The 22,675-nt window shown below is 42.5% G+C and overlaps 1 protein-coding gene across 1 annotated transcript in view; it reads left to right on the forward strand.

Annotated features, from left to right (window-relative positions):
- The window catches only part of plxna3 (plexin A3), an 89,216-nt gene extending 66,713 nt beyond the window's left edge, over positions 1 to 22,503 (forward strand). The window contains exons 14-38 of the mRNA XM_053850639.1: positions 2,496 to 2,592; positions 2,927 to 3,117; positions 3,446 to 3,594; positions 4,195 to 4,315; positions 4,399 to 4,535; positions 4,604 to 4,774; positions 4,840 to 4,933; positions 5,406 to 5,525; positions 5,609 to 5,728; positions 5,815 to 5,958; positions 7,619 to 7,853; positions 8,431 to 8,573; positions 9,904 to 10,059; positions 10,404 to 10,504; positions 10,581 to 10,647; positions 10,904 to 11,050; positions 12,506 to 12,665; positions 13,471 to 13,574; positions 13,976 to 14,072; positions 14,144 to 14,221; positions 14,294 to 14,406; positions 15,036 to 15,205; positions 15,641 to 15,853; positions 15,919 to 16,069; positions 17,870 to 22,503. Coding sequence (XP_053706614.1) covers positions 2,496 to 2,592; positions 2,927 to 3,117; positions 3,446 to 3,594; positions 4,195 to 4,315; positions 4,399 to 4,535; positions 4,604 to 4,774; positions 4,840 to 4,933; positions 5,406 to 5,525; positions 5,609 to 5,728; positions 5,815 to 5,958; positions 7,619 to 7,853; positions 8,431 to 8,573; positions 9,904 to 10,059; positions 10,404 to 10,504; positions 10,581 to 10,647; positions 10,904 to 11,050; positions 12,506 to 12,665; positions 13,471 to 13,574; positions 13,976 to 14,072; positions 14,144 to 14,221; positions 14,294 to 14,406; positions 15,036 to 15,205; positions 15,641 to 15,853; positions 15,919 to 16,069; positions 17,870 to 17,965 — 3,375 coding nt within the window. The 3' untranslated portion in view covers positions 17,966 to 22,503. The remainder of the gene's footprint in view (positions 1 to 2,495; positions 2,593 to 2,926; positions 3,118 to 3,445; positions 3,595 to 4,194; positions 4,316 to 4,398; positions 4,536 to 4,603; positions 4,775 to 4,839; positions 4,934 to 5,405; positions 5,526 to 5,608; positions 5,729 to 5,814; positions 5,959 to 7,618; positions 7,854 to 8,430; positions 8,574 to 9,903; positions 10,060 to 10,403; positions 10,505 to 10,580; positions 10,648 to 10,903; positions 11,051 to 12,505; positions 12,666 to 13,470; positions 13,575 to 13,975; positions 14,073 to 14,143; positions 14,222 to 14,293; positions 14,407 to 15,035; positions 15,206 to 15,640; positions 15,854 to 15,918; positions 16,070 to 17,869) is intronic.
- Positions 22,504 to 22,675: the final 172 nt, after the last annotated feature.

The raw sequence follows: 22,675 nt of genomic DNA on the forward strand, positions 1-22,675 counted from the left end.
CACACACACACACACACACACACACACACAGAGACAGACAGACAGACAGACACACAGTGATAGATTTTGTCCTTTATTCAGAGAGTAAACCCATACATGGAAAAAAAGCAGCTACTATCATATGTTCCTTCTTTGTAAAGAACAGAATTACATTAAATCCGTTCCAAATTTATGAGGTCAATTAAAGTATTTGATGTTGCTCACTGTCGAACCACTGTAATGGGCGCTCACAGGGTTTTGTGGTAGACTGTGTAATGTGCCATTTAATTAAGTGTTCCTGCAATTAAAAAGAAATGTAAATTGTCAAACTTTGTGAGGCAAGACGCTTTAAAACTGCAGTGATGGCACCGAAGTTCTGCTGAAGAAGGGCTATTGAACAAAACTCTGTGTGACTTAATGAAATGTGTGAGTGTGTGTGCGCTGCAAAACGCCATCCTGTAGTGTGATACAGCAGATTTTACACTAGTTTCTCTTTTTCTATTTTCTTTTTTTTTTTTTTGCTGAGGTCAGGTTATGAAGTGACTCTGTCTTAATTAATGCCTTCCTGTTTCTGTGTAGAAGTTAATGGATTGAACAGCAGCCTCATTTCGACTTTGATTTTCAGTCTTTGAAAAAAAATGGGTTTATGGGTGAAAAATGGCGGCTTCAGGGTTAATCTGGTGGTGACCACTCTAAACCTGCGTGGTTATTTGGAGCTTATAACTCGATGATTAGGCATTACAGTTCGTCTATAATGGAACCTGTAATGAATTTAATATTGCAATATTGCCTTTATTTTATTTTGACGTTCTGCTTGCTTATTGTTGGTTTTACCTGCAGTGTTTAGATTATGGCACCCTGAGGTTGTGATGTTGTGGGGTGTTGTGTGGAGGGTTGGCTCCATGGTCTCCTCCCATCAATGATCAAAAGCATCTTTTGTATAGTGGCTCCTTAAGAGCACTGTCAGATACATCTATGACTCTCATTTATTCAGGAGAAAATATTCCTTCTTCCCAATACTAGTGTTTTCTCCTTAACACTCATCAATTCAAAGAATTAAAATGTTAATGTTAAATGACGCTTTACACCTTTTAGCTAACACACACTGCCTGGCCAAAAAAAAAAAGTCGCCACCAAAATAAAGGGTCATACACTCTAATATTTCGTTGGACCGCCTTTAGCTGTGATAACAGCAAAGCGCTGTGGCATTGTTTCGATAAGCTTCTGCAGATTTATCTCTATCCAGTGTTGCATTAATTTTTCACCAAGATCTTGCATTGATGATGGTAGAGTCTGACCGCTGCACAAAGCCTTCTCCAGCACATCCCAAAGATTCTCAATGGGGTTCAGGTCTGGACTCTGTGGTGGCCAATCCATGTGTGAAAGTGATGTCTCATGCTCCCTTTCAACAATTTGAGCCCGATGAATCCTGGCATTGTCATCTTGGAATATGCCCGTGCCATCAACGAAGAAAAAATCCATTGATGCAATAACCTGGTCATTCAGTATATTCAGATAGTCGGCTGACCTCATTCTTTGAGCACATAATGTTGCTGAACCTAGACCCGACCAACTGCAGCAACCCCACATCCAGGTGGCTACTTTTTTTTGGCCAGGCAGTGTATGTCTTCAGCATTATTGATTATACTAAATATTGACTTTTATGGATCCTCTTTGCTCATGCACATGAGTACAGTTTTTTGTTCTGCTTATTTGGGAGTTAAATCTTAACTAAGCATAAGGTTGATAAAATGTGTGAAATGTCGATCCTTTAAATTATTCTTCACCAGCATTCTTCTTCTTTAATCTCAATGGACAATCTACATGTATTATATTTTCAAACCATCTGTGTTCCCATAATCGCCCTCATGGCTCACACTCTTCCTGCAAGATTAGCACAGTGTGAACTTTAAAGTCTGTTGACTGAGGCGTCATGATTGCTGCTTTGTTGTCTGCGTGATTCTCTTAAACTCAGCAGTAGTGCTGCTTAATCCTATGAACACACACACACATGCTGTACACACACGTTTAGCCTCTAATGGTCCTAGCACACCTAAGCTGCCCCTGGTGACACATAAGCACACCCAGAGGGGAAACATTTAAAGGTTAAATAGTGCAGCAATTAACATATTTGATAACCCATTAGCTGCTGTTAGTCAACAACTACCATTAAGGTTGTTGTTAAACCAGAAGTGCCCGGAGTAGCTAGCATCAACTCCTGGATAATAGATTCTCGGTTGTTAACCGTTTCCCTTATCGATTTCTACTGTTGTCTTACGTGATAACAATTGGTCTGGAAGCTGTGGATCCTTAAAATCTTTCTTCTATGAGCAAGTAATGGGAGAATGTGCTTGTAAGGAGGGACAGAGGAGAAAAATCCACACTATTTACTGCATAAAGCTCTGCTGCTGTTGTGTTGCGTCGTCCTGCATCGCAGTGATTTGTCCATAAGTTAAAGTTTGTTAAGACCTTGAAGAGGAAAGGCTTGTGCTAATTATTGCTTTTTTTTGCTATAGTATTGGTATGAAGGCAACGAGGCTGGCGATCTCCCAGTGGACTTCTCCATCGTGTGGGACGGTGATTTCTTCATCGACAAACCTGCAGCTATGAAAGGTAAATCCCGCCTGTCATCCGTCAGCGAAAATGTCTTGTCATTGAATGTCCTCGAGCTGGAATCATAAGGCAAGTTAGTCTGCACAAAGTCAACTCAAATCGATAGACTCTTCGTTGGACTCAGTGATGCTCTTTTATTTCTGTCCCTGCATTGAAAAACAAAATCAAACTTAACAATCAAACCTAACTTAAGACAATCTTTAGTTTATAAAAAAAAAAATGGCCGGCACTTGTGGTTATGAGACGAAGCTACAGCTACACAAGCTTACATATGTATGGATGAAGTTACGACATGAATGTGTTCTGTAAGTTTTCCGTCTTTATTCCGTGTCAGCCCTGCTGTACAAGTGTGAGGCCCAGCGCTCCAGCTGCGGTCAGTGTCTCAAAGCTCCCACCGCCTTCGAATGTGGCTGGTGCACCGAAACCAAAAAGTGCCTTTTAAAGCAGCACTGCCCTTCGCCCGAAATCAACTGGATGCACCACGGACGACACAACGTGCGCTGCAGTCACCCACGGATCAGCAGGGTAGGAACTCAAACCAGCAACTCTTGATGTGGACATGGATTTTTTTATATTTCCATCTGCAATGACGTTCACCATATCTGTGATATCTTACTGTCCAAATTTAAATCTGGACCAGGCTTTTATTGCATGCATGGAATGAATTTCTTCTTGGTAAAATGTGAAATTGGTGTGGTGATTAAAGAGAAAACAGATTTGGCAGACAAATTATGATATAGAGGGAGTTTATTCATCACGCCGTTTGATGAATAGTGGCTGTGTGTTTTCCTGCTTCGTCCTAGTCAGCAACTCCAGACACAATCCTGATTAGTATTTACATCTCCACCCACAGATTGACCCCCTGACAGGACCTCGCGAGGGGGGGACCAGAGTCACCATCGAGGGGGAGAACCTGGGTCTGCAGGTGAAGGAAATTGCTTACGTTCAGGTCGCTGGAGTTCGCTGCAACCCTGTCCCCTCGCAGTACATCAGCGCTGAGAGGTCAGTGTGTGTTTGTGTCCTTTTTTTCTTCTCTGCTGACAGTTCTGATTCTGCACATCTGGACCCCCCAACCAGGGCAGAGCCTGACTATATATTTACATATTTATACATTTGAATAAGTCAGAGGGTCTTTAAAACGCACGCACCTGAACGTGAGGTGATTAAAAATGAACACTGAAACATCAGGTCAATTTAATTTAATGTGAAATAAAATAAAAGTGGCTTCGATCTGTTTTTCTATCTTAAATATTGAAGAAAGAATAATTTGCATTCAGCCAGTCACAGGGAAGAAAGTTACTGTGTTTTTCCTCCATTTTTTATGCCCCAGGGTGATGCTAGTCTTTATTTAAATGTAGGTCATTGAAATTCTATCTAACCTTTTAACTTATTTTTTCTGTATTGATTTTTGAATCGACATGGCTGTCGCTGCCAGGCAACATGTCAAACCTGCCTCCCAGAGGATTCACATCACTGTTGAAACTGACACTGAACTTATTGAGTGGACTTAAGCTGCTTTATCTGAAGTTCAATATTAAATAAAGCCCTGTACATGTTGATTGAACCCACAGCAGACGTGTTCTGACTCATGCGTGTGTGCAGGATTGTGTGTGACATGGCCGAGGCGCTGCTCCCTCACTCGCCTGGTGGACCCGTCGAGCTCTGCATTGGGGTGTGTAGTGCGGAGTATCGGACACTCTCCACCCAAAGCTACTCCTTCGTGGTGAGTGTGGTGCAGGTTCATTATGTATTTCACAGTTGATGTAGAAGTCAGAGTGAAAAAACATCCTCTTCTTTCTCCTCCAGAGCCCCAGCTTCAGTCGTGTGCGCCCAGACATGGGTCCTGTCTCCGGCGGAACCAGACTGACTGTGCACGGTCGACACCTGGACGCCGGCAGCCGCGTTGTCGTCTACATCGATAAAGAAGAATGTCTGTTTGTCAAGTGAGTTCAACTGGACCTACCGATTCATTTACTAAGAAAATTCAAACAACAATATTCTCCTCCTGCAGACGGGCCAATCGGGAAATCATCTGCATCACTCCCGCCTCCCTGTCTGGTGCTGGCTCCGCCTCCATCCGCCTGATGATTGACAAGGCAGAAGTTACCAGCTCGGACACCAAATACATCTACACTGAAGATCCCACCATCACCAGCATAGAACCTAACTGGACCATCCTCAAGTGAGTAACAATTATTCACATCAGAACAAGTGGAATCAAGTGTTGACAGGCCTCGTTGTGTTCAGTGGCAGCACGGTGATCACAGTCACAGGCACCAACCTCGTAACCATCCAGGAGCCCAAAGTCCGAGCCAAATACGGCGGAGTGGAGACAAGTAACGTAAGAACCTGTTTGTTAACTTCCATCCATACTCCTTTCTCAAAAATGATCTTTGATGTAGTGCTGTTTGGCTCCTCTCCACGATGATCAATGCGAGGACGCACTCAGATTGATCACATGAAGTGGCTCTGCTCACTATTTTTCATAACTCCACAGTCAAATGCTCCGTGTGCTTTCGGGTTCTTGTGAGGAGGAAAGCACAGAGAGCTTTTACGTCTTCATGTGTCTTAAATTACCGACATTTTGAAGTGTTAAACATTAAAAGTAGATGATACTTAAAAGTTGTTGTAATTAATTACACACCATAAGAAAACAAAACGTCATAATGCACCATCTGGCAGATGTGATTTGCTCAAAGAAAAATGTTCAGACGTTAATGATCAAGATTAAATGGATGAGCACTTTCTAATGTTTGAAGATTCCGAATCAGATCATCTCAACACGTGATTTATCTTGAATTTTTCTTCTGCAGTTCTGCACTGTATTCAATGACAGCACCATGACTTGCTTGGCTCCTGGTCTGATCTACGGTAAAGCCAACCCACCAGAGGGGGCGCTCCGCCCTGATGAGTTTGGCTTCATCTTTGACCAGGTACTTTTCCTCCCTGGTGGAAAATGATTTTCTTTCTGACACTCGGTAAACAAACAGCTGCATCTAAATGCTTGTGTCGACAGGTGTCCTCTCTGCTGGTTCTGAACTCCACCCTGTTTACACACTACCCCAACCCAACGTTTGACCCACTCGGCAGCTCAGGAATCCTTGAAGTCAAACCAGGGTCGCCCATCATCCTGAAGGTGAGAAGCCAGCAGACAGAGCCTGACATGATGGGAGCTGGCTGGTGCACATGATGTGACGCGTGGTTGTTTGTGAACCTGTACAGGGCAAGAACCTGATCCCACCTGCTCCGGGCAACAGCCGGCTCAACTACACAGTTCTGATTGGAGAGTCTGCTTGCTCGCTGACGGTGTCAGAGAACCAACTGCTCTGTGATTCACCAGATATCACCGGTGAACAGCGAGTCCTGGTAAGTCCTGAGAAGGTCTGAGGGTGGCACATGAAGCCCCTTGCTGCTTCTTCTCACATTCTCACATTTACACTATTGTATACTTTGTGTATTTTTGTGTTTATTTTGGACAATATTTTCCTATATTTCTTTGTAAATTAAAGACATATATAGTAAAATTACACTTATGTTTTATTCAAATGTATAGACAGATATGTTATATTTTTAATAAGTGAAGAATTACTTATTAAGGTAATTATTTTACAAGCACATCGTTTCCTTAGTCTTTGACAGTAATTTAATGTCAGTTTGAATATTTTAGAAAGATGCACATCATTACACAAACATACAGAGAAGAGGGCCTGAAGGTGATGTGTAGCTCTGGCTGACTTACTTACTCTAAATACACATATTTATTGATTTTTCTTCATGTACATAGGTCAAAGATTATGATCATATGACACATTTACTTCAGTTCACACAGATGTGGCCAAAAATGTTGGGTTAAAGATCAAGATAGATAAAGACATAAGGGACCAATGGTAAAGAAGAGGAAGTAAAGGTCAGCAAGGAAAAGAGGACGGTCTTTGTAAAGGTCGGAGTGTGCAGGGTGCAGCTGCAGGGTGTGATGGGTAATTGGTCTGATATTACACATCTGAAACGCACATCTATATGCGCTAATGACGCTATAATGGCTGATTTATGTATGACAGGATCCCTGTAAACACATTTTGTAGGGGGTTTGGTTTTTCTCTGTTTCCCCTTTGAGGGTTTGTCTGTTAGTTTCCTTTCCTGTTATGAGGAGAATTTCTGACTGAAAGGGATCTCTTTTATTATGTGTTTAATGGGGGATTTATGTGCGACGTAGTGGAGAATTCTCTTTCACTCTGGATCTCTTCTTACATATTAAAATGAGCCGTATTGTAAATAGATTTTTAAAATATTGAAAAGTAACTCAGCTTCAGAAATACACACATAGATACATCTATATTTTGTCTTGCAATGAACTAACATTTTTAATTGAAAATCATTTTTGGATTCCTAACTACAGGCTTAAATTAAAGTTGCAGTCTTAGCCTCTTATAATGTTGACGTTGTTTCAGTGCATGATTGGACTTGTAGTTTCTGCATCAATAAAGGCCACAATGCGTCATGGGCCATATTCTTGAGGTGAATTTGATTCATGATACAGTTGAATTTGTCCATGGTTTTTCTTTAATCCAAACATATAGGGGGATGAATAATAAAAGAAAAGCGACACACGCAGCTGTTCAAAGTGAACAACAGGAAAGACGCCTGCGATTTACCTTCCTAACTATTGATCCATTATTAAAAGTGTAGATTATTAATCAATGCAGAATGTAATGTCAGTGCTTCCTTTCATCAGCTCCGATCAATTATTCATCTGCAGGCTCATCGTTTATTTATCACAGGCCTCATATCAGCTGTGATCTGTTTTGTAATCGATATTTAGATCCTGTCGACGTTTTAATCAGACGTTAACAGCAAAGGCTACAAATATGATTAACACACAGGGATTATGAAGGGCACGACGTGAGTTGGCTGGAGGACAGTGTAGTTATAGACCTCTGTTATGTGAAGTTCTGCTGCCTATATTTGTCTGTGGATGCTGATCACCAGCTGAGAGGAGGTGACCCAGTTATTCCTCCTGTACTTGTAGATCAAAGTTGGGGGTTTGGAGTACTCCCCGGGAACACTGCACATCTACTCCGACAGTGCCCTCACGCTACCTGCCATCATCGGCATTGGAGCGGGCGGCGGCGTCCTCCTCATCGCGATCATCGCCGTGCTCATCGCTTACAAGAGGAAGACTCGAGATGCTGACAGAACACTGAAGCGACTCCAGCTGCAAATGGACAACCTTGAGAGTCGAGTAGCGCTGGAGTGTAAGGAGGGTAAGTTCTGGTGGCTCCAGCGTGAATGGTGATTTATTACTCTATACTCCAGCTCTGACATAGTGGGTCCCAAGCAAACAGAAAATAAGAATTTCATACTTTTGTCATTCAGTTATCACTGACAGATGACTCCCGTCTAATGATTTATAAACTGATTTAGTCACACTTTAGATCATGGAACCTGAATTACGCTGAATAAACTCCATATTCATATGTGTATTCACTGCATACTAGCTAGTAATTATTGATTATTGATAAAGTATAGATTAGTGTCTTGTTAATACTAGTCAATGTAATTTCACTCTAAACAACACCGTAATTACAGAGTATTAGCTTTAAATAAGCAAGTAATTTCCTTATAAATACATAATATGTGTTTCGCTATCAAAAGTGTTTCCCTGATTTCATTTGACATGCCTACTACATTCCTGTTGTGTGCAGGCCTCAATAGTACTTTCCATACATTTGATCATACTGTCTACCATGTGTAAGCTAGCACTTAATATAGCTCATCTTTGATCGCGAGACGTGTCACATCCCATTGCATTCCTCTAACAAGTCCTCATCCCTCTGGCAGCCTTTGCTGAGCTGCAGACAGACATCCAGGAACTGACCAACGACATGGACGGGGTGAAGATTCCCTTCCTTGAGTACCGGACCTACACCATGAGAGTTATGTTCCCCGGAATAGAAGAACACCCTGTCTTAAAAGAACTAGACGTGAGTCCACTGAGAATTTCCTCCCACGAAACTCCTGCTTGTTTACTAAGAACAAACAAGTTTTCCTAAAAACCATAATAGAAGGTTTCCATATGTGTCTGTGAAGCAAAGCGGGACACTGCTGCACAATGTCTGCATGCCGGGTCTTGGTGTAACTTTAATTAAGCCAACCCAGCAGGTATCCGAGCCGCTCTGTTCTCCTCCACCAGAACCGTAAATTACATTTTCTCAGATCATAATAACAAGGTGCAGAAGAAGTCAGTCCCAAGATGGAGAGATTTCCATAAATATAATGAGAAAAGTCAGAAGAGTATCTTTGTCTGAAGCCCTGGAGGTCTTTTGTTTCCCTAATCCAGTGAGTTTGACGCTCGGCAGGTTTGATTTATCAGAGATAATTTCACATTGTGTTTGAAGATTCTCCTCGAGTGTTGAGGTTCACTGTCTAGTGCTGATATATACAGTGAGACAGTTCAATGTTTAATCAAACTAAAGTCCAAAAGGGTGTCTGAGATTCTTCAAAAGTATTTTGCCGCAGAGTATGTCAGCTAACAAGTGCAAGGTTCTGGTCTAGATTTAGGAGGGAACCAGGTCCATTCTGCTCGGATGCGCTCCTAACCATTCTAAAACACTGCGATTGATTGATGATTATATATACTGAATTTGTTGTTGCTGTTTGCAAAACAATGAAAGGCTTTCCTCAAAAACACACTCATCAGGTTTTGGAATGTGTGAAGAGAGTGAGCTGGCACCAGACTATCAGTGTAACTGTGAAATGACTCTTGATCTGTTCAGTGTGTAAGCAAATCTTAGCCACCCTTGTGGACATGGCAATTCCTCAACTAGCAATTTCCTGTGGAAACATGAAAAGACACAAGTGTCGGCATTGTGATCGCCTTATAGATTTGGATAGCAGACTCAATTCTGTAGAAGAGTACTATCAAGCCTCACTCCAACACCCTCAAGCACCCTCAACAAGCTCCCTTTGCTCCTTCACACAAGAGAACGTCCTTCAGACGAATCACATCAGCCTGACTTCATCTTTCTGGCTACAGAATTCTTTATATGTTAGCTGAACTTGGGATGGAAGTCGATGTGTTAAGGTCAAATACTTACAGAAAAAAACGATGTGATAACATTCTCTGGCACTGATCTTGTTTTGAAAATGAATTATATAATCTCTAATTCATAAGATTGTTTTTTTGATCAAGTCCCAACTCTGAACTGAGCATAACGTGTAGAATTTGGCAACTTGAAATGAAAGACATAGTGGTGCAAGCTCTATCCGACCAAAGGAAATCATTCTTTTGGACCAATCTTCATTGTGTTCTAGTCTCCTGCCAATGTGGAAAAAGCTCTGCGCTTGTTCAGTCAGCTGCTCAACAACAAGATGTTCCTGTTGACGTTCATCCACACGCTGGAGGCTCAGAGGTCGTTCTCCATGAGAGACAGAGGAAATGTGGCCTCACTGCTGATGGCGGCACTGCAGGTACATTTCTGAGTGATGTGTGTGTTGATATCTCTTCATAGCATCAACAGTCATATACTTTTTTCTTCTTAAATCATAGTTCGCATTATGACAATGGAAACTATTACTGTATCACAAGTTATCTCTGAAAATTGCTGCCTCTGTAATTGTCTAATTCAACACAGATTTAAGTCACATTAAGTCAAAGTTTATTCCCTCATGAACTAATCTCAGTTTAGTTTTAGTCTCGCAAGGATCAGAAGTTCCCTTTATATGTTCATCCACTCTTCCACTTTTTTGGATTAAGGGGACAGCAGTCTAAACAAAGAGGCCCAAACTATATTTTTCATCATTTTTTTGCTCAGGGTCGCATGGAGTATGCCACCATGGTGCTCAAGCAGCTGCTGGCTGATCTGATCGAGAAGAACCTGGAGAACCGAAATCATCCCAAACTGCTGCTGAGGAGGTCAGGGCGCAGACTGCCAGAACTACGACGCATGCGTTGCATTCAGATGATCAAATCTACAATCTTTTTGTTCTAGGACCGAGTCAGTCGCAGAGAAGATGCTGACAAACTGGTTCACTTTCCTCCTCCATCGATTCCTGAAGGTGATTGATCTTCCTTTCTTGTGTTGTGCCTCCCCCCTGAGCTCTTCGCAATTGACCTCATTTGGGTTGCTGGTCTTGGGTCTGACTGTGTCCAATCACATTGGGATGCGGTTAATTTATTCATAGGCGGGGAAGAAGATTGGCTAAATCCTCCTGTTAAGTTTCAGGATTAAATAGCGCCAATTAAGGAATTCAGATCTGACATGGGACTCATCCCCCCGATCCGCCCTCTCTTTTTTCTCCCCACTTTTCCCAGGAGTGTGCGGGTGAGCCTCTCTTCATGCTGTACTGTGCCATAAAGCAGCAGATGGAGAAAGGCCCGATTGATGCCATCACCGGAGAGGCTCGCTATTCTCTGAGTGAAGACAAACTCATCAGACAGCAGATCGACTACAAACAACTAGTAAGGCGGCCCACACTCAGACACACACAAGTACATCAGTATCCACCGTCCGGTTCAGCTAATGATTGACAAACACCGACGCTCCCAAAGACAAATGAGTGATGCTTGTTTGAGTTCGTCAACTTAGCAGACAGAAACATTCTCTGACTCCAAAACATGAAAGCAGCCGCCTGGTTCGACACCAGCTTGTGAAGTCCTTTATTGGACGCAGCAGGAAACTGCCAGGCCCATTTCAGATGCACTCTTTTCATGCAACTCGTACTCAATAGAACCTTTTCTAATCAGTGATGGCTCTCATCCTGCCCAGACTCAGAGGAGACGTCTCGGGAGACCCTTTCAACTTTGAGTTGAATACCTTTGAGTTTTGATCCAGCAATGACTAATAGCCAGATACTCGACTTGACTCAATAGTTCCCATTTAACTAACATCATTTGGAATCTTCAGAACATTCCCTTTTCCTTTGAGATCAGATGTTTTGCAGCACTAACTTAGCTTAAAGTTGACAATTCACTATGTAATAACTGCTATAAGACACTGATAAGTAGTGGAAATACACGTGCATGTCAATATTTTGTATGGTTCTGAACTGAGCTTGGCTACAGTTGATGATGGAGAATGGGAATCATTGAACAGCTGGGGCACTCGCTATGTGTTCATGTGCTTGTTTTCGCTTTTATCTGCCCGATAAACAGTTTTATTTTATTGATTGACAGATGTGTTTTAATTCGTGTTAGAGTCCAGCTGTTTTCCCGTGGCTGTCATCATGAGGAGAATTGCAAGGAGGAAAGACAATGATTTCATTTAAGTTGTAGTGAGAAGATAACCAGACTATTCATTACTCATTTAGACGTCTGGCTCTGTATTTAACTGATAAAAATCTGGTTTGTTGCAAAAAAAAATTTTGATCAGAACAGACTGTGAAGAATAGGTTTGTCCAAAAAAGCATCTTAAGCTCAGGTTTTCCACATGTAGATCAATGAATTTATGAACAGTAAATGTTTACCAAAATTCTTGAATATTTTTAGCCACTGCTTCTTCAGTGCTTAAGCCAGGGATGTTTTTTCCAACCTATTAAGAATTATGACTTCTAAAAACTGCTGAGTCAGTCAGTGACACTGCAAAAAACAAGATATCATCATCAAAATTGGAGTTCAACATTAAAAGAATACATTTCTGTAACAATAAATCTGAAGCTATTGCGGTGCTTTGCTGAATCAGTGGGTCAATTATCAAAAGACTTCCTCATTCCTCTCTGCTAAATGAGGCGACTCGGCTCTTGCTTTCATCTTTGTGAGTGACAGGACTTAATGGAGATTTATATGTTTTATTTACAGCCCTGGATTTCATTGAAACTAGCAATTTATCTGAAATCCAATCCTTTGTTAGCATCCAGGTGTTTTGCTTTTCAATCTGTGCGAATATCTGGCTCACAATCCTCTCTCCTCGTCCCGCAGACACTCATGTGCATCCCTCCGGAGGGCGAGGCTGGGACTGAAGTGCCTGTCAAAGTGCTGAACTGTGATACGGTGACGCAGGTGAAAGACAAACTGCTGGATGCTGTTTATAAAGGAATCCCATTCTCCCAGAGACCTCAGGCTGACGACATGGACCTCGGTAACTTTGCTCATCATGTGTTTCCTGTTGCCTAAAATCCATCCCTGTTGCTACACTGTGCAGTGTTCCTTTAAAAATGTGTGTAGTTTCTGACATTGTACATGAATTGTTCATCATTTCCTGCCATTGACTGGGGACCTTTCATTGGTTTTACACTGCCTCTTACCCAGCGTCCCTGGGGTTGGCATTATAGGAGGCTCCAGGCTTGAATCGTTTAATTCATCTGCTGAAATGTCAGCCTGCGCTCAAGATTCTAAATGCTCAATATGTAATCTGCTCTGATTGACTCTTAAATAAATAGCCAAAAGCCACATTGATAGGCTTCAGTAGGCTTTACATATTTTGTACTTGGCTGTTTAATGTTTCTTGCCTGTTTCATCACAATAGGAAATGGCATTTTTTGTGTGTTAAGCTCCACTTACTGAACAAATTCATGAAGTTTTAGATGTTCATTTGTGACTATAGCTTTTTCAATTTTGTAAATTGACTGTTTTATTTTACTATTCACTTATATTAGCTGTCCAAAGGAAAGTAACTGCTCTCCTGATGAAGTTAGTATTGACAGTGAGAAAGCTAGTTTTTCTAAGGAGCAGAAACACACATACACACCATCGTGAGGACTGTGACAGCTGATCAGGCATCAGCTCCGTATTTCTAGTCAGATGGCAGCAGCAAACTCAGCTGCCAAATATGTACTTGCCTGGTCGATACTACTAAGTTATGCCAAGTGGATAGTTAGAATAGAAACGGCACTGCAGCGCTTGCTTGAAGTGAAGATGTCAAACTGTGTGTTTTGTGTTGAAAGAGTGGCGCCAGGGACGGCTGACCCGAATCATCCTGCAGGATGAGGACGTGACCACCAAGATAGAGAGTGACTGGAAGAGGCTGAACACGCTGGCTCACTACCAGGTAGGCTTTCTCACATTTCAGCCTTCGTTTCATCTTCGCATGAAAGAAAGCGTCGGGCTGCCATTTCCTAAAAGATTCCCCGACATCTTGTGTATGTCCTCTGAGCTCATTTCAGTAATCTTCATGTGCAGCATCAAAAGTTCTGTGACCCTTCGTCGGGGTTTGACGTGTATTAAACCCAGGAGGTGATTAGAACCTTCATCACGTTATCTTCCCCTCACTGAGAGATTGTGCAGGCGAGAGAGGGCTGCACTTTTATCAGTCCCCGCGGTGACACGTGGTGAAGGCGTTGAGATCGCCGACGCGATAAGAATCCGCCGCTCCTCAGCTGAATGGATAATTAGTCAGCCGATTGATCGTGCGATTAGCAGATTGATTGATTCGTTGCTGTGTATTGCCAGGTGACAGACGGCTCTCTGGTGGCTCTGGTCCAGAAGCAGGTTTCTGCCTACAACATCGCCAACTCCTTCACCTTCACCAGATCACTCAGCAGATACGGTGAGGACTCACACACACACACCTCTGCTCCCAACAGCAGACTTGACAGCTGCTCCTCTTTGTGTGTCCAGAGTCTTTACTTCGGACGTCAAGCAGTCCTGACAGCCTGAGATCCCGGGCGCCGATGATCACACCCGACCAGGAGACAGGTACTGAAGCAGCACAGTCCTGAAGTTCACCTCAGGATATCTCCTCTTACCATCTGAACACTCTTTTTTTAGGGACAAAACTGTGGCACCTGGTGAAGAATCACGAGCACAGTGACCAGAGAGAGGGCGACAGAGGCAGCAAGATGGTTTCGGAAATCTACTTGACCCGACTGCTGGCCACCAAGGTAAGTCTGTCTTCACTTCTAGATTACTAAATTTGATCTTCTGAATGTTTGCAACCTAAAAAAAAATGTTAACTGTAAATGCTGTGTTAGAGCACAAACTGTTGAGTTGAATTCCACTTTAGGATTCAGCAGCAACAAATTGAAATCACACTTGTGTTTTAAGAACATTTGAGCCCACTGCAGAAGGCGCTTGCCACACGCAAAAAGCCCCTGGGCTCTGAGAAGACGGCCCTCATGAAAACCATGTAAAGACAAAGAGGCGGCATGTGGAATATGATGAAGCGTGGCATTTCATCACAGAGCGGCTGATTTATTATTAAATCTACTCCATTTAAAATTGTGAGAACTACAGACGTCCACTGAGAATGCGAGAATACTTGAAGACGGTTGCCCTTTTGACTCATCCGTTTGTGACGAGACACACGTGTTCATTTCAGTCGATTATCTCTGCAGTTGTATTTTTTTCTCAAAGAATTGCTCACTGCATTTTAAATCAGGTATAGTTTAACATCCATTGTGCCTCCAGAAGATCAGAATCTTCTCAGCCACGATCCCTTAAAAAAATACAAAAAAAATCATATTAATATTTACGTTTTAAAGCCATTCATCTGTTCCGCTCGGTTTCTCAGGGAACGCTGCAGAAGTTCGTGGATGACTTGTTCGAGACGGTGTTCAGCACAGCCCACCGCGGCTCGGCGCTCCCCCTGGCCATCAAATACATGTTTGACTTCCTGGACGAGCAGGCTGACAAAAGACAGATCACTGACCCTGATGTCCGACACACCTGGAAGAGCAACTGGTGAGATGCGACTCTTGATTCCGCTGAGGAATATCTGCCTGAATGTCACAGAGAAATGATTGTAAAATTCATTGAGTACACTTCAACTGCAAGTGATTCTTTCTCCTCTCCTGCTCATTGGAGCATCATAATATCAAAGAGTCACATTCAGTTTTGACAAGATGAAGATATTGTGATGCAATGCCCACATCCTAGATTAGCACTGCACTGCGTAGCGCAGGGAGGGTCTGGAGTGGAAGATCGAGAGGTCAGTAGCAGCAAGACAGAATGCCTGTCTGGAGGTGAACTCAGAATATTGGAATGGAGGTTGGGGGAAAAAAAGAATCATGGCTGGATGGATGCAGTGAGGTGTCCTATTAAGCATTGCAAAAGTTGAAGCTCCTATTCCAATTCCAAGTCCTGAATAAACGGTTTCATGTCCCTCTGTGTGTGCAGCCTTCCTCTCAGGTTTTGGGTCAATGTCATCAAGAATCCTCAGTTTGTTTTCGACATCCACAAGAGCAGCATCACCGACGCTTGCCTGTCAGTGGTGGCGCAGACCTTCATGGACTCCTGCTCCACCTCTGAACACAGACTCGGGAAAGACTCACCATCCAACAAACTGCTCTATGCTAAAGACATCCCCAACTACAAGAGCTGGGTGGAGAGGTAGTTAGCATGCCAACACCGAGCCAGTGGAACCTGTCATGACTTCACTGACTTGTGTCCTGCAGGTACTACAGGGACATTTCAAAGATGCAGAGCATCAGTGACCAGGACATGGATGCCTACTTAGTGGAGCAGTCCCGTCTCCATGGTAACGAGTTTAACACGTTGAGTGCACTCAGCGAGCTCTATTTTTACATCAACAAGTACAAGGAAGAGGTGAGTGGGTTTCTGTTTCATCGACCTTCCGGTCAAATTTCAAACCTGAACTACAATTAGTAGAACAAAACAAAGAATCACATATTCATAAAGCTGCTTAATCAAACAAAGCAGTTCAGAAGTAGGTTCTTTGAGCTCTTGAACTTCACTTCACATCAGATCATTCTTGGCAGCAGAAGCCGAAAAGTTAAAATGACTTTCCACCGAGTTCAGGGAAAACTTTGGGAACAGTCAATAAGAGGGTGTAATTTCAGTGCCGGCCATAGGAATTAGTTTGAGTGACGTTCACAGGGAAAGAGACCAAAAATAAACCAGGGTTTTTTTGTGAATCAGGAGAAATTTCAACCAAGATATTTTTAAAGGGCCAGTATGTTTAATCATATCTTCAAGCAATGCACCAAACTCTTCCAGTGTGTTTTATTTAATAAGAGAGGCAAGCAAAATGTTGATGAGTATTATCTTCTATAAAGAATCAGAAGATGTTGGATACTCTCAGGTAGATCTGGTTCACAATCCAACCAGCTGTAACTGTCAACCAATGCAGCAGATCAGTGGGAGAGAGATGGCAGTGTTGGAAGCAAGGTGCAAACTCAACTGTCTTTCAAATGTTGCCCATGTTCTCAAGCAGTTACATATGCTGGTAAATATTTAAATATTCCGCCGGACAGGTTTATTTGTGAATTGTGATGTTCTCTTCACATCATTAAATGTTAATAAGAACAACAGCACCTGAGGAGCACTTGTGCTCGTGTTGCCCCATGTTTTTTTTTTTCCCCAACCAGATTTGAGTAGGAAACATATGCATATAGCTCACTGAGGTATAGCTGCTGTGATGCATGTGACTGCTTTGTCTCGCTCACACTCTGATGACACCTGTGAGCTGTCCCGACAAGCCCTGAAATATTGACTCGATCTAGACAGATGAATGGATGGTTAGATAGATAGATAGATAGCTAGATAGATAGATAGACTTTAAGTACTGACTGTCTCTTTTACTCACTCATTCACTTAAACATCCTGATTTACAGTATGGACCACACTCTCACTAAATGAATATCTGTCTCGCTCTCTCTTAAGTATCCAGTGTCTCTCCCACTTACTCTGTCTTACCGATGTATGGGTGTATTTATTAGTCTGAAATATGAATCACTCGCTCAAAGTTACATGCTCACTCATTCACCCTCTCACTCTCTCTCACTTGCTTCCTGACTCATATTTGACTCAACTAAATCAGTGGCCGTCTTCACTGACTTGCACACTCGCTCAACTTGCTCATACACTCACTGACTCACTCACTTCTCTAATTGGTTCTGACTTAATCCATTCACACTCTCACTAACTCCCCTCGCTCATTCACTCTTCCTCATTCATTCTCTTACTTGGTGACTCGGTTATTGACTCATCTCATTCCAGCTCACACATTTACTGACTAACTCACAGATATATTTGTGCTCATGACTCACTCATCGATCACACTCAGAAGTTTGACTACTTTTTTGTTTTTATCCCTCATTGTAAATGCATAGACTCGACCCGTAACTGTCGTGAGCTCATACTTGGAGGTGCTGACTCATTTCCACCGATTCACTTCACACCAGCCCACAAAATAGAACCTGCTGATGACGCGACGTCAGCGTGTAACACGAGTCGCTCTGGTGTTTGTATTAAAGAGCTTGGAAATCAATTCCGTGTGTGGTTAAGACGTTTCCATCCCTGCAGCCATTATTAAGAGATTAGTGGCTAATGGACACGTGGCGGTAAATGTTGGAGAAGATGCTAAAGCTCATTCTGTTGTTCCAGATTCTCACAGCGCTGGACCGGGACGGATACTGTCGCAAACACAAATTGAGGCACAAACTGGAGCAAGCCATCAACCTGATGTCTGGAAGCAGCTGAGAAGAGGAGAAGGATGGATGGACTCTGGATGAAGAAGGAGGAGGAGGAGGAAGAGGAGGGCTTTTGTTTTTTTCTGAACTGTCGAGCAGTCAGCCGAACGAGCCAGTTTCCGAAATTCAGCAATCAGTCTGTCGCTAATTTATTTCTCGACTAATAGATTGGTTGTTTGACCCGAACGAAAATCAGTTTCCAAACAGTTTTGTTTCAACGCTAACAAGCTTAAAAGAGAAAATATTCTGTTTGGAAGTGGATTTTATAGCCACAGCTGGAGTCATCAATAGACGGGGTCCAGGCTAGCGGAGAGATCTTCAAATGAGTCCAGCTTTCGGCAGACAGTGCTGCGAAGACTCGCCGCCAGGATCTTCTCCAGACTTTTTCTCGGACAGCCTCTTTGTAGCCTGGACCGATCTAGGCGGAGTAATTCAGGCTCCTCGCACAAGAATCAATCCTCTCAACTGATGTCGACTCATAAGGACTCTTTTGGCCTCATGCTCCAATCCCCGCCGTCCGGATTCACTGTCGAAAGTTCAGGTCTAAGGGAGCCATTTATTTGGGCATGAAAAGATAATTGAAAGCTTTAACAGATGTGGGACTTGACCTGAGCTTGAAATGTCTGGAGAGGGTCAGGAAGTGACCACCTGAGCCTGGACTGTTTGGCAAAGCCTCATCGTGAAGTTACCAAGTTGCTGTTTTAAAGAACCACTCAGTGTTTATCTCTGGACAATCACTCTTAACCACAGCACACTGAGCCCGATGCCTACAGACCGACCAGAACCTGTGCCCAAAAACTACGCCCCAATTCTTTTCCCGCCTTGTATTTCCCACTTTGTCGTCAGTCCGGCTGACCTCTTAATTCATTTACTGCCCGACCAATTAAGACTGTGTTACTCGCCAGAGTCGTAAATAGTATAAATGTGTAAATGAATAGAATCAAATTACATTTGAATACATTCCAGCAGACACTCGGAAAAGGTCTGTAAATAAGTAAGTGGATTAAACCGGCATTTTCAGGACCAGACTAACCCGAACCGGGGTTCTGGATTCAGCACCAATCGGAGCACTCGTTGGTGTGTTATCGTCGGGTCTTGCACACACACACTCATACAGCCATGCAAACCACGCCCAGTGGGGAAATACTGTGCCGAGCTACAAGCCCAGTGCCATGTAAAGACCGGACCGGATCATGTTAGGACTGGACCGGACTTGGACCAAACCCGGATTCAACAGATTTTTAACCAAACCGGACTGGGGGACTTTTTAAAGACTGGTGGCCATAATTGTAAACTACAACGTTAAAAAAAAGATAATAATAACAATAATGATAATAATGAAAGTATAAAAGTTTTTAAAAATTCAAAAAAGAAAAAAAAAAAGAAAATGTCAACGTCATATTGTGGATTTTTATGAAGTGGAACTTGTATAAAGCTAAGCATTACGGGGGAAAGGTGAGAGAGTCAGAAGACCCAGACTGGATATCACTGTTAAAGTGGGCAGAGGAGGAGTGAGGAGCTTTTCTTTCCATCATAATCTGGTCTGCATTCCTTCATTCAAGACATCCATTTTGTTCAAGTCTTATACCTCAATGCATTGGGAATTTTCCATTGTGGGAAGTGAAACCGTTGATGCGCCTCGCTCCTCCACTGTTTGACTTTTCGCAACCTGCCGCGATCCTGCTGAGCGAAGGAAAGGGCTCGTGGGAAAATGTCCTGCCGCAGAACACCTGTCTCTCTCCTGACTCTCTAAAATGCCATAACGCTACAAAGCACCTTTTTAATTTTCTTGCTGTTGTTTCACTGTTGTCTGAATCTTTGGGGCCAAGAGGACCTTGCGAGGAGGAGTGTGAGCGGGTCCTTGTAGAAGACTGCCTTTTGGATGATTCATTGTAGAAGAGGGAGGGAAGCCACTACCATACCAATACCACTGTTCATCCATCCTGTGTGTGTGTGTGTGTGTGTGTGTGTGTGTGCTGCTACAGTGGAAGCCCATCCCTTAAATCACTGATGATATCTGCTGCTCGCTCGCTAAATCTCATCTCAGGTGGAATCTTGAGGTCAAAAAGAGCAATAAATTCAGATTAATATTTAATCACGCCTTTAGTTTTCTGACAATTTTGGATTTACCGTTTCGCCCTGTCTTCTGAGGTTACTCCCGCATGCAGGGAGAGAGAGAACGGAGGGATGGTATTTGTATGCATCAACCATGTAGCGGGTGGAAACTCCTGCTGAATCCTGAGAAGGCAGAGGAGGAGAAGGTTTCTTCTCTTTTTTTTGGTTCGTGTGGAGAAAGAAAAAGGAGAAAATGGTACCAGCTGAAGACAAAAGAGCACAGGAAAACATGAAAAAATGCAAGAGTGTTGGGATGAAGAGAGAGGGGCGCGTTGTCTTCTTGCATGTGTAGAAGTGTCAGGGAGAAGGGCGAAGGAGAGAGAGAATACTGAGCAGGCTGAAAATACTGGAAAAAAAACTCACATTCATCAAACAGGCTGAGCAATGAAGGGCTTCTGGTAGAGAGGAGGCAGGGAGCGCAGGGAACCTAGAATAACTCAAGTTGCGTGGATCTCAAAACATTCGCGTGAATATAACTGCAGTTATGAATCATTTTAATACATTGCACTAAAGGACAAAATGGCAATAAGATAAGACTTCATTTTTGTGTCCTTTTAAGCCTCTTTATTGGCAACTGCACTGTATGGACTGGAGTTTTAAGATGCACTTTAAACTGCAAGGTCATACAAAATAAAAATAATATTAGTCAGAATAATGGTTTATATCAACATTAAAATAGTTTTGCTTTGTGAAGGACGTTGGAAATGCGACTTGCATGATGAGTGTACCCCGACATTTAAATGTATATATTCAGAGATCTGTTGCTGTTTAATGGCAGTTAGGTATAAGCGTTACATGATGAGAGCTTTGTTTCAGCCCCTAAACTGGTATTTTACTCCCCGAAAATCACATCATCAGATGGGTTTCCACTGCAGCAGTGAGCTGGCTGAATGTGTTTGGGCTCCGCACACTCAAACACACACATTAACATTCACATCGTCTCCCAAACACTTGCAGCTGGGAGGAGGTAATAGACTGAGGAGACCAGTGGGAGGGCTGGGACTAATTCCTGGAACAGAAACAAAACAATTAGGAATTGTATTAATAATACCTCATTTTCAGTCCATGCAGCTAACACACACACACACACACACACTCACACTCACACAGGAGGGTCTGAATTATTTACTGGTAGTTAGATATTTATTGAATTTTTTTATTTATTTTTTTTCTAATGGGTTGTATTTATTGTGGAAGGATGTACATTTACTAGATTGTACAGCGATAAAGAGAGCAGATAAAGAATATTCAACAAGCGACCACCTACTTACATTTTTCCTGAATGACAAAGGTTGAGTTAATAACGGAAGATTGACAACTCGACAGTGGTTTCCCTGCTGTTCACATTCATTACATTGATGGAAAGACATGTCCATGAAGGACTGATCGACCGCATTCACAAAATTTCTTATGGTTTCTGACTGTAAATCAGATGCAAGAGAAGGAGCTGGGGTATTTGCTTTGATAACTTTTGTTTTTGGTAACATTTACTTACAAGTCTTAATATTTTTTATTCACAAAATGCTATAATCTCCCACCTGTCCATACGTATGGTTGGTCCACTGTGATCGCCGACCCCCCTCACAAAGCTTGAATAGGGAGTCAGAAGTCTTATTTGTACAATAGTCTAATTATTATTACTAAAATTATTATTATTATTATTATTATTGTCCGCCGCTGTGTCTCAGCTGGTGAAAGATCACTTTTCATCAATATTTACTTCATCTCAGTAAGTTAAATATGGTTTGGTCCCAGAGAACCACCGCTAACACTGGATCTTGTGTCTTCAGTTTGGGATGCTCACCCAGAGTGGGTGCGTCAGGTGTGGGATCGCGAGGCTTCAACGGACAGAACACAAAATGAGGGGTTCATGGTGATGTCAAGCACTGATGTCAGTTGTGTTTTTAAGAGCAAAAGTAGTCCAACTTGATTTTCTTTTTTTTTTTTTTTTTTTTTTTTTTTTTTTTAGGGACCTTTCAAGACAAGAGATGCTTTTAATTTATTCTAAAATATTCATGATAAATCGCCACAAATGTCACGAGCTCATGTCCCCTCCAGGACACATTTTCTGATGACTGTTGTTGTGACGTCACAGCGCTCAGGTCCTCGCTGTCTGATGTTGAAGCCTCATGATCCCTCCTGAGCGCCTCCGCTAACTCATTGCGCCATCTGTATTTCAAAAAAAGAAGAAGAAAAAAAAAGGCCCATCGCCTTGACTGATGCTTTTGCTCTCCGGGTTTTAGTCGAGGCCTGTTTTTGATACCATTTGCCATTGCCTTGTTTTTATTTCTGCTGCGTTCTCAAATGTAACAATGATGGATCATTGTAATAGCCTGTGTCAGTTTTTATACCATTGCCATTGCCTTCTGCTGAGTTTGTATATTTGTGTGATTTCACTAAAGTGTAATGGGAAAGATGGACTTTGTGTTGTTCCTCTTTTATCACCCGATAATGTGGTTCATCACAGGACAAATTTAGGGGGAAACCTTTGAATTTCACCCGACTGGTGAACAATCGGAGGCGCCATCGAGTGCTGGCATGGGGACAGACTAATTAATGTAGAACAATGATCCAGGCTTTGCAGTGCTTATCAGCCTCAGTGGCT

Source organism: Synchiropus splendidus, chromosome 18 (genome assembly GCF_027744825.2).
Source record: "Synchiropus splendidus isolate RoL2022-P1 chromosome 18, RoL_Sspl_1.0, whole genome shotgun sequence".
Lineage (NCBI taxonomy): Eukaryota > Metazoa > Chordata > Actinopteri > Syngnathiformes > Callionymidae > Synchiropus > Synchiropus splendidus.